Source organism: Manis javanica, chromosome 11 (assembly GCF_040802235.1).
Source record: "Manis javanica isolate MJ-LG chromosome 11, MJ_LKY, whole genome shotgun sequence".
In the NCBI taxonomy this organism is placed as follows: Eukaryota; Metazoa; Chordata; class Mammalia; order Pholidota; family Manidae; genus Manis; species Manis javanica.
In genome coordinates, this window is record NC_133166.1 from 91,064,070 (window position 1) to 91,075,757 (window position 11,688).

Consider the following 11,688-nt stretch of genomic DNA (forward strand, 5'->3'; position numbering starts at 1 on the left):
ACCTCCTCTAGCCTCTAAGTGACTCTGGTAGAATTTAAGTCTATTTTACATATGTCAATAGAACTCACTAAGGTAAAGAATCCTGTAATTATCAACACTTAATAGCAAAGTCTGCTTTAGTGATATGAGTGATGACTCCTAAATCTTTAATGTACATTCAAATTGTAATGTACTTGGATTCATTAAAAGAGATACACCTGTTACTCCCAGCCACTATCTGGTTGAGAACGACAGAGAAAAGACAGTGGTTTAAATGAAAGAACTATATATCAGGATGCTCTGGAGCAGGTGAAATATTTTGGGATTGGTTAGTGTTTTATTTCATCTGTACTCTAATCATAAACCCTCATACCCAGCTCTGTCAGTGGTATATTTTTCACATTAAACTTGAAATTTATTAAGTTTCACTTCTGACATCTGAGATATCAACTTGATTTTTGCTATGAAGGTTTGGTTCTCATCAGACATGTACACACTTTATGATTTCACATATATAAAAACCCAAACCATAAAGTGTTGGGTTAGAATTTGAGGATAGGCAAAACTAATCTATGATGATAGAAAACACACTAGGTGGTTTTGGGTGTGGAAATTGACTGGAAAGAGACAAGGGAATTTCCTGGCTTAGAATTATTCTATATCTTGATTGGGGTGTTGATTACACAGGAAAATAATAAATTGTCAAAACTCATTAAACAAAGCACTATGCATTTCACTGAGTCTAAAGTAGACCTCAATTATTTTTAAAAAATTCATGAAATCTTGACCAGTGCTATTCTTTTAAAAATATCTACTGAGTTTTAATGTTAGGGAGTTACTAAGCCAGTCTTTTTCATCAGATTACTGGTCTGTCTAAAATGTAATGATCTTGCTGGCTTTTCATAGAATGAGGCAAATAAGATAAAGAAAGAAGCTGAGGATCTGGACAGTCTGATTGACCAGAAGTTAAAAGATTATGAGGACCTCCGAGAGGACATGAGAGGGAAGGAGCTGGAAGTAAAGAACCTTCTGGAGAAAGGAAAGACTGAACAGCAGGTTAGTTTGATTTGCACTTTGCTTCATTTCTTGAGGCAAAAATTGGGACCGTCCAGCTATCACTTGGGTAGGTGATGTTACCACAGTTGGAGAAGCAGCAAACCATAAAGTGTTCAGAGAGGGGCTGCATGCCGGGTGCCCAGGCCTTATGCGTGGTGCTCGGGCCCTACCTGCTCACAAGTTTCAGGGTGACGGCATGCATGACATGCCTGGTCTGTTAGGAGAGAGAAGGGATTTGCCTTCTTGGACTCTGACCTGCCCTGTGTTTGCAGACTGCCGACCAGCTCCTAGCCCGAGCGGATGCTGCCAAGGCTCTTGCAGAAGAAGCTGCTAAAAAGGGGCGAGATACCTTACAAGAGGCCAATGACATTCTCAACAACCTGAAAGGTATGGAAGAGTCAGCTAACGCTATATTTGTATGCTTCCTCCACTAAGGCAGCTTCATTTCCTTTCCCTTTTTTTTTTTTTTAATTTTTACCACAACGCTCTTAGAACCTACACAATGTGAAAGATAATAGTGTAATAATAATTCCCATATACCTATCGGCCAGATTCAACAGTTGTGATTTTACTACACTTACTTCATCCCTCAGCACTCACCCTACTTCCTTTATGCTGAAGTATTTCAAAGAAAAATTCCGGAGCTCGTGTCATTTTACCTCAGCATACATCAGTATGAAAACCAAGGGTGGAAAAAGAGGAGGTTTTCTTATGTTAGGATAACTCATGTAATCAAAATAGGCCTACTTAGCTGATTGATGTTGGTAAATGGAGATTAATTATCTTTGATTGTCTCAGCAAATTGCATCTCAATCTTTGTGTTTTTTCCTCACCCAAGATAAATATACCCAATTCACCATGTAGCCCTGGACTCGGTAAAATAGCGTAGGTTCTATAAACACAGAAGCTTTACAGAATAATTGTTGAATGTGAGTTGAGTGTATTGTTGAATGTGTCAGTGTGGTTGGGTTAGAATCCCTGCTCCATCTCTTACTTACTGTGTGACCTTGGGGAAATGATCTACCTCTTTAAGCCTCAGTTTTTTCACATACACAGTGATACAATGCCTGCATCCCAGGCGCATAAAGCTCTTACCTCTGTACCTCACACAGTGCAGCTTGTAGTAATGGCTGAGGTGGTGGTGGTGGAGGCAAATCCAGTGCTCTGCATCAAAGTTGATTGATCAACTAAGAATTTGCTTTTCAGAGACAGCTGTTTGCTCACATGAATCTAGAGATGGGCACTTCATTCTCCTGAGACTTCTGGCCATGCTGCATTGCATTTTTTTTTCTCCCCTGACTGCCACTGAACAATCAGTTGCAGCTCCCTGAAAGGTTCCCTTTTGGCCTGTTTAGAGTTTACCTCAAATGTGTTCCTTGCACTCGCTTTAGATTTTGACAGGCGAGTGAATGATAACAAGACTGCTGCAGAAGAGGCGCTGAGGAGAATTCCTGCCATCAACCAGACCATAACTGAGGCCAACGAGAAGACGAGGGAAGCACAGCTCGCGCTGGGCAACGCTGCGGCGGACGCCACTGAGGCCAAGAACAGGGCCCGTGAGGCTGAGAGGATTGCCAGTGCTGTCCAAAAGGTGTGCGCTCTCCTTTCTTCAAAACAGACTCTTTGCTCATGTAATTCTGTAGTCATCTTCTGGTCACTTTCCAGACCCCAAAAACCCTTGCAAATTTTCTCAACTCCAGTAAAATTATCTTAAAACACCCTTGTCATTTACTAGGCATTAGTGTGGGTAACCACATCAGTTGCAGAGGGAGATTCACTGAAAGGATCTCTGCTCTAAAATTTCTACCATGTTTCAGTGGCAGGGTCTGAGTTGTGAGGAGGGGGCATGGCTTTGAGGGCCCATAGAGCCCCTTCCCACAAAAAAATCAGATTTTTCCTAGGCAAACATGTTCTTAGACATAGACAGTTGACCTTTTTTTTCATCTTGTATAGAGTGCAAGTGTACAACTTTCAAGGCCTTTCAAGCATATTTCCTGTGTCTAAGTCCACCTATTTAGAATTTCTATAGCTGCCATTGCTAGGATTCTTTCTACTCATTTTAAAGAATAATTTCTGTAGGCTGGCCTTTTCCTACTTAAAGGTTAGTCTGTTTTATTTAAAGGAGAGATTGGAGCTGATTGAAAAATATGTGTTTGAGAATCACATTTTTTAGCTTCTAGAGAACAGTCAGTTTGGAGTTAATTGTATTTTACAAAATACTCAGATTTCAGGATTATGGTCTTTTTGTACATTACGATATTTGCCAAGTAGAACAAAGCTAGCTTTGAATTTAAAATCTATCCAAGTGAAAGACTCTAATCAACAATGTGGTGGAAAATGTTCACCATTTAAATGTTTATCTAATTTGTTAGCGATGTGACCTCAGCTAAAAATGGCAACAACAGGACCGGAAGTTTTAAGGATTAAATAAGAGGATTCAAATGCAAGTGCTTTACAAAATATAAAATGCTATTGTGTTACATGGTACGCTGTTATTTGGAACCCAAACAAATGATAACATAATTCGGCATGGAGTAAAAATTACTGCCCCATTCTTGCTGGAGTGTATTTTTGAGCCATTTTACAGACATCAAAGGAGTGGGAGCATATGTTAGAAAAGGAAAGCTTTTTTTCTATTAGCAGCTGTTAATCTTGCACCTAGAATGCTACCAGCACCAAGGCAGAAGCTGAAAGGACGTTCACAGAAGTTACAGACTTGGATAACGAGGTAAACAATATGTTGAAACAACTGCAGGAAGCAGAAAAGGAGCTGAAGAAGAAACAAGGTGATGCTGACCAGGATATGATGATGGCAGGCATGGTAAGATTTTGGCATGTTTGCTCACGGGCAGAAGGTGCAGGGGGTTTAACAATAATGTCCAACTTGTAGAAAAGAGGCTCTTTCATATTGCCTTTGGCTTTTCGTTGTTTTTTGGTCAAAAATTGGGTTAGTCACTTACATAGAACAGTTAAGAATTGGATTTGCTGCCAGGTTGTTGCACATTGTCCTGTCCCTAAGCTACTCTCACTTAAAAGTAAGACGTGGTTTTGCACATTTAAAAGTATGTGCTTTTATTTTCCAATGGGTAATTCATAGGTGGTATAAAATCAAAAAGGAATGCAACAAGAAGTTAATTTCCTTCCTAATCTTGTTCTCCCAGCAGCTTGCTCCCCTAGAAGCAAAGACCAGTTGCTTATGTAAAAGGACATTTTTGAAGATGACAAAACATACCAGACTTACATCCCATTTAATTTTTCACCTTTTCTGGCAATGTGTATACATGACACCATTTGTAACAAAATTGCCCTGTGTTGCAAGGCCCAACAAAAACAAGGGTCCATTTTTCGGTCGTATGCTTTTGCTTTTGAAAGACTTTAGTGCAGTGGAGTCACAGTGGAAATATTCTTTTCCAGTTCAGCCTGTTTACAGTCACAGTTCAGTTGTGCATTTTCAGACAAAGAAGGGACTCTTCTTCCACTCCTGCTGGAAAGTAGGCCCTTTGCTGTGGGTCATTTTCACCTTGGGATGGAAAAGAGAAATACTAAGCCTGTTAATCTAGGTGAGGAAGAGTCCAGGGAAGTGATAGCAAGAAACATCCCTGTGCAAACACCTTACTTTATTATGCTTTCTTTGTTGGGTTGGTTTTTGTTTTGGATTGTCCTAATTTTCTATAGCAGGATGTGACTCAAATGGAAATTCCCATATAGTAAAAAACATGTATTACTCATATGTGCTGAGGGTCTCTGGATTTCATTTTTAATATGGTCACAGAAATATTAGATTTAGAGCCTTTGAAAAAAGCCTTTTCCTTATTTAAAGCCCATATATACTGTTTATGGGCTTCAAAAAAGGGTATAGATTCAATTCAAAGGTTAGAAAGAAGGTCCATCTTTGTTCCTTTTGGCAAGTAACTTCTCAGGAGCACAAAGCACCTTCATGCTATCTCATTTATATGTCTTTCCATCTGAAAGGCCAACATTGGGCCAGTATTGTTTGAGCCTGAAATATATTTTTAATCAAAAGAGTAAAGGCTTATGGCTGTTGTTGGAGGAAGAAGCTTAGAGACAGCAGGTTAAATGTGATAGTATTGCTCTGGGCAAGCCGAGCAAAGTCCTGTACCTCTCTCCTGGTATGCTCGCAGAAAAGCCTGTGAAGGCTTAATAAAATTGGCTAGGATATGAACAGAGATGAATCATTTATTTGTAAAGGTTTTTCCCTTGCTTGCTTTCTCTTTTTTACATTTCAAAAATTTTGCATTGTCTTGATCCAAAAACCAGGAAAAAGCACCTATGAGGTAGGGAACTCAAAGCAACTCATTTATATCCTGACTAGATTTATTTGTGAGAGCATCTGTTTTTTAATATTTAGACACTTCCTCTTCCATCACCATTTCCTGTGACTCATGCACAAGTGTATTTGTTCAGGTTTCATGGAATTTTCCCAAATTTATATTTACCTTTGGTTGATTTTTAAAATGTAAATTGTATTGCCCCAATTTGTGGGTGTGTGCTTGTGTGGTTGTGGGGAGAGGAAGTTACATAAATGAGTGTCACTCAATTACAAAAATTTCCTGAGAATAGGACATTTCTAATGATCAAGTCCTGAAGAGTGTCCTGGAGGACATGTTTTGGTTCTAAAAATGTACTTTAAAAAAATAACTTTCTGCTTGATGGATTTTATTATGAACATGCCCCCATGTATTCTTGAGTGAGAAAAGGAGATGACTTGATCTTTGAAACACTAATACAGTCAGTGTAGGCTTACTAGCTGCCTATTTGGGACTATTGTATTAATTAAAAGTAGCAACATCCTCAACAGGAAGATATGTCAGAAAACAATCAAAAAACCTAAAGTGAGAGATGACAGTTTCATGATTTAGGAAAGACAGAGAGGAGAGCATCTGAAAATTAGATTTGTTGGCTCATTGGGGAAAAAAAAATGTTTCAAGAAGAAGAACACACACCATCAGGTCTATTTGTATCCTTTGTCCTTTCCCCCTCGTCTAGGTTTCACAGGCTGCTCAGGAAGCTGAGATCAGTGCCAGAAAGGCCAAAAACTCCGCCACCAGCCTTCTCAATATGATTAATGACCTCTTAGAGAAGCTGGGTAAGTAGCCATAGCATCATTTTAGGCAGTCTCTGAATTCTCTGTACTGTTCTTGGGATCAGATATAGTTGACTCAAAACTAGACACAATAGTATGAATATTGTGTGAACCAAATCATAACTTCACATTGTTTTAATTCAACCAGTACTTAGTAGGTCCTCTCATGGGATCTGACCTAAGTATTAGAATCTGATCGTAGTCCAAGGCCATAAACATTTTTGGAGATGCCAGCTAGGGTGGCTCAGTCATGGTTGAGGCTTGTGATACAATTGAACAGTGATCATTCTTAGCTCATCCTGATGGATTTTTGAAGGATTTCAAGTGAAGGATTTCAATAACATAATAAAAGAACACATTAAACTGGTGATGACTTCACTGCCTGGAAATCTCTTCACTTGCTAAGTAAAGGATAGTTGGATGAATGACAATTTTTATGCCAAAAGAGAAGGGAAAGTGTGATTTTTCAAGGAAATATAAACCTGTTGAAATGCTCTTTTAATCTAACTTGGGAGGTAGCAGACCTCATCACAGGACGAACTCTCGCCGTCAGCCTCCGTGCTGAAGGATAACGAGTTAGCAGTACAGCTGGATGCAGGCCATTCCGTTGCAGTGCGCCAGCCTTGAAAGTTTGATCAGGGTTTTGTTTTGTGGGTTTTTGGAGGGGGGGTATATTTTTTATTTGTCGTAGATATGAAGAATAATAAATTTAGTGCCAGCAAGTGGATTTTCAAGTAAAAGTAAGCTTTGAAGAGGTAGCTTTTTGTGGCAGAAAGAGCTGGATTTTAAAGTTCATCAGACTTGGGCTGGCATCTGTGCTGTGCTGTCTATAAGCAGTGCAGACTTGACAAATTACTTACCATCTGAGAATCACTGATGTAAGATGGTCTTGTGAGGATTTGATCAAGTGCACTGTGCATGAAGCGCAGATCACTGTGCACCTGTCTGCTTCCATTTATTATGGAAGCAAATGCTTTTCAAAAGAACCTCTTTTTCTTGCTAATTTTAAAGCAAAGCTTTGCTGAAACTAGTTCAGCCTTTAATGCTGGCCATTTTCCATAGTGGCTCTCCTTAGTGTCTGACTCCTGAAAAGAGGACACAACTCCGCAGATGAGCCCAGCTTCCCTGGAATCGAAGAGCTGAGGGCTGAGGGTTCTAGTTTAAAGCTATTTTATGTTTGTTAGATAGCACTGAAAGGATACACAGGTTACATATGTAAATATGAGAAAAGAATGAACTGTTACAACATGATCTTCAAAACCACAAGTGAGGCTTAAGGTCTAGTACATCATAGCTGAGTATTTAGAAAACATTTCATAGAAGCTCTTTTCTCAGGAAATAACATCCAACCCAATATTCATTATATGCCCTGGCACATCCCCCAGGTTAGGTCAGTGTTTGTACTCAGCTGGCCCTGCTTACCCCTCGGACTGCAGGTCGCATTCGCAGACCAGTGTTGCTTAACGGCAGTGGCTGGGCTTCATTTATATGGTTAGTGGAAGCACCTGTGGTAATTCTTACTTAGCTCATCTGTTCTCTTTGGTGTCCTTTCTGAATCTACAGGGCAGCTGGACACAGTGGACCTGAACAAGCTGAATGAGATTGAAGGCATCCTGAACAAAGCCAAAGAGGAGGTGAAAGTCAGTGACCTGGACAGGAAAGTGTCCGATCTGGAGAATGAAGCCAAGAAACAGGAGGCGGCCATCACAGACTATAACAGAGATATTGAGGAGATCATGAAGGACATTCGCAACCTGGAAGACATCAAGAAAACCTTACCATCTGGCTGCTTCAACACCCCATCCATCGAAAAGCCCTAGCATCTTCTCTTGGGGCTGGAAGGCAGCACCCCCTGTCCGGGTTGCCGTTGTGAGGCCATAGAGTGCCTTAACACAAAAATTACATTTTTCAGACCCTCACTTCTCTGCTGCTCTCCACCACTGTCCTTTTGAACCAGGAAAAGTCACAAAGTTTTAAGAGAAGCAAATTAAACATCGTGAATCAGGAACAAAGGGCTTTATCTAATCAAATCTCTCTTCCATTTGCGGCGCTCCCTTACCCACGCTTTCCCTCCTGAGTTGCATAAGGACGTGGCATCCTGCGTATTGTACAGTGGCGTAAACACTTCGTGGGAACCATGGTATGCCAGGGCTGAGCAAGTAGCCCTCCCTTTCTCGTTGATACCAAGAGACCCTCCTCAGTCTCAGTACTCGTTTCTATGAAGGAAAAGTTCAGCTACTCCTAGTAGCGTTGTGATGGCCAGTATATCCAGTCTAGATAAAGAATATGCATCTCCATCTCCTGCCCCTCCTCCTTTTAAGCAAAAGGAAATAAACATCTTGTGCCAAAGGTATTGGTCATTTAGGATGTCGAGAGCCATCCTCAGTTGTTTTAGCTGTTTTGAGTATAGGACACTGAGCCTTCCACGGGTAAGGATGCAATTATTTATGACAGTCTCCAGGAGAATATGAGACTGCAGAAGTAGGCTGAACATTTTCTCATATGTTAGTAATTGACTAGAAAGATAAACTTTTTCCAGATCTTCGGGCAGCTGATAATTTCAGTCTGGTGGGCAGCTTGCACTTGCCAGTAGACATCTTTTGATATTCCTGTAAGTGGAATTTACCCGGAAACAATAGAGATATGATAACCACTAAAGTTTTTTTCAAAATCCAACTAATTCTTAGAGCTGTTTTAGTATGTTAGTCTCTGAACTAGTGTTGTCATCTGGCAGAAAACAGTTGGTCCCTAAGATCTTGGCAAACGAAACAAAAGCAAAACAAGCCTTCTTGGCCTTCCCTTTTCTAGCAAAGGGATAAAAAGTGCAGCTTGTATCATCAGGGTCTTGTATATCCATTTTTCTTCCATTGGGGAGACATGAAACATTGACCCTCAGCCTTAATTTTCTTGTGATGTGCCCACACATCACATTGTTTGCCAAGTCCTGGTGGCAAATACTTGCACTTGGTATCTCATGCAGCTGCCCACACCATGTAGTTCCTGCACTTTGTGCTTTAAGCCCACTCTAAACCTTCCCTCCTAGTGTAGAGGGGAGACCCTTATGTGGAGTTTCCTAGCGGGCTTCTCAACTTTTGATCCTCAGCTCTGTGGTTTTAAGACTGCGGTGTGACAAGTCCCTGCCACACAGCCCCTTCCTCCTACCAACCCACCTGTGAGATTCATATTTAGCCTTTAACACTATGCAACTTTGTACTCTGCGTAGCGGGGGAAAGAAACTATTATCTGACACACTGGTGCTATTAATTATTTCAAATTTATATTTTTGTGTGAATGTTTTTTTGTTTATCATGATTATAGAGTAAGGAGTTTATGTAAATACGCTTGGTTCTCTTTCTGGAATGGCACTGTCTTTTCACTTCTTCACTCCACTTTTTCTCTGCTCTCGCACAAGGTGTCTGTGTGCCTCCTTCCCTTAGATTTGCCCTTCTTTGGACTGTGTTTGTCCCACGTGGCTTCTCCCTTTGGCACGTGTTTGCAGCATGCCCATTCCCTAACCTAGTAACGTCGACCTGCTTTCTCCACATACAGCCGCTGTAAAGAGGTACCTCGAACCCTATCCCTCTGTGGTCTTGGCCATCCTTAATGGCAACACAGTGCTGTTCTTAATGCCTGCTCCAGCACAGTAATGCCAGGTGACAGGATGGGGTGGAATTCAGAAATTACGCTGAACAGTGTCTTCAACATCAATGTGGCTCTAACCAGGACTGAGCTAGAAATGCCCTTCTAGCAATTGTTTGAGCTGGATTTTCAATTTTATGAGGGAGTGCGTACTAACTGAGCACCGCAGGGCATCGGGAAAAGTGCTACAGATGGAGTCGGAGAGGGCTTGTAGTCATTCTTCCCCTTCCCAGGCCCCTCTTGCACACTAGAGTCGACTGCCCCGATTCTGACTTGGCGCTCCTAAGCCTCCACTCTGCTTCTCAGGCCTTTCGTACTGTTGCAGGAAGCATGGCTTTTCTTGCCAAGTTTTCACATCCGTGTTCCCTAGCTGGTTGATCTGGTTACATGGCCACATTTTGGTCAAGGTTGTAGGAAAAGGACTGAAGAAAGGCTGCCAGGGTAGTTTCCATCTAGCCTCCAGGTCAGGGTCACTCCAGTTAAGTCCCAGGCCACGGTGAAATTTTCTGGTTTTGTTATTGTTGGGTTTTGTTTTTTTTTTTTGTTTTGTTTTGTTTTGCTTTTCTCTCCATCTGTGTGTGGTATATTTTTAAACAGAATTTTATTTTTAAAATAAAAGTTCTTTATAAAACAATACCTTAATTACACTTCTGCAGTATAGCCATTATTTTATTGTACAGTTTTGGTTACCTGTATTTCATGTAATAAAATTGACAGGGTGGCTGCTGCAGAACGCTGGGTGTCACGATGAACTTAATGCAGCTGTTCCTGGGATTTTTCCTTTTAATTCCAACTGTGGCCCTTTTAAATGTGCCTTCACTTTAGCTGTTTGCCTTAACTCTACAGTCTTGCTCCAGGATGGTAAAGAAAATGCAACACTTGGCATTTTTTATGTTAAAAAACCAGTATTTTATTTATAATAAAATCTGAATATTTGTAACCCATGTGGCCTGAGTGTGGTACTGGAGTCATATGGTGTTTTAAAAGGTGTGATAAAGGGAAAGCCACTCATAATGTCGTCTTTGGGTTATTTTCTTGAGCACAATCTGTGTGTGTCTGCATGTATATGTATACATATAATTTCTTTTCTACCCTTTTTAGATTGGGATACTTTGGCATAGTCCTGATGCTGGCAAACTTTTTCTGTAAAGCACTATGTGGTAAATATTAGGCTTTGTGGGCCATAGGTTCTCTGTTCCAACTGACTATTCAGCTATTGCCTCATGAAGCAGCCCTAAATAATATGTAAATGAATGAGTACGGCTGTATTCCAGTAAAACTATAAAAACAGGCCATGGGCCTGAAGGCTGTAGTTAACTGGACCTCCTGGTGCAGGCTTAATACTTGACTAACAATGACTGAAGACTACTCAAAAATTCCTTGGGCTTCCTAAATTAGCAGATGTATGCAAAAAGCTGTCTTTCCACCTTTTAAATACAAACATGTCTTCAGCTAATGGTGGTTTTGCAGGTGAGAAAAACTCAAATATACAGTGGAACAAAGGTAATATATAATAACATATATAATAATAATAATAATATATAAAGGAACAAAAGTAAGTAAGTAGTATGCTAGACCAGCAGGCCAGAAGTAGCTGAGTCTCCCTCATCCCATCTGGAGGGTTGCCCTGACAGGTAACCCGAGACCAGGTGAAGCGTTTTGAAACTAGGGAGACAACAGGAAGGCACTCCTTGGCTCTTGGGTGCTCAGTGTATAGCCCTGAGGCCCTGTGGATGGATACCACTTTCCCAGTCTTACAAAAATTTTTATACCTAGAAAGGACTCTCTCAGACTTCCTCGGAGAGAGCTTTAGAGGGCACTAGTTACTAGCTTTCTTACATACCCAGTTCTTAACCCATTTGTAGAAACTGATTCCCTTGAAATGTATCTCCTCTGTAGTTACTGTGTCA

The 11,688-nt window shown here is 40.7% G+C and overlaps 1 protein-coding gene across 1 annotated transcript in view; it reads left to right on the plus strand.

Moving 5' to 3' along the window:
- The window catches only part of LAMC1 (laminin subunit gamma 1), a 117,758-nt gene extending 107,040 nt beyond the window's left edge, over positions 1 to 10,718 (plus strand). Inside the window, exons 23-28 of the mRNA XM_017680955.3 lie at positions 886 to 1,035; positions 1,308 to 1,422; positions 2,427 to 2,626; positions 3,698 to 3,856; positions 6,043 to 6,142; positions 7,703 to 10,718. Of these exons, the coding sequence (XP_017536444.3) occupies positions 886 to 1,035; positions 1,308 to 1,422; positions 2,427 to 2,626; positions 3,698 to 3,856; positions 6,043 to 6,142; positions 7,703 to 7,959 (981 nt within the window). The 3' untranslated portion in view covers positions 7,960 to 10,718. The remainder of the gene's footprint in view (positions 1 to 885; positions 1,036 to 1,307; positions 1,423 to 2,426; positions 2,627 to 3,697; positions 3,857 to 6,042; positions 6,143 to 7,702) is intronic.
- Positions 10,719 to 11,688: the final 970 nt, after the last annotated feature.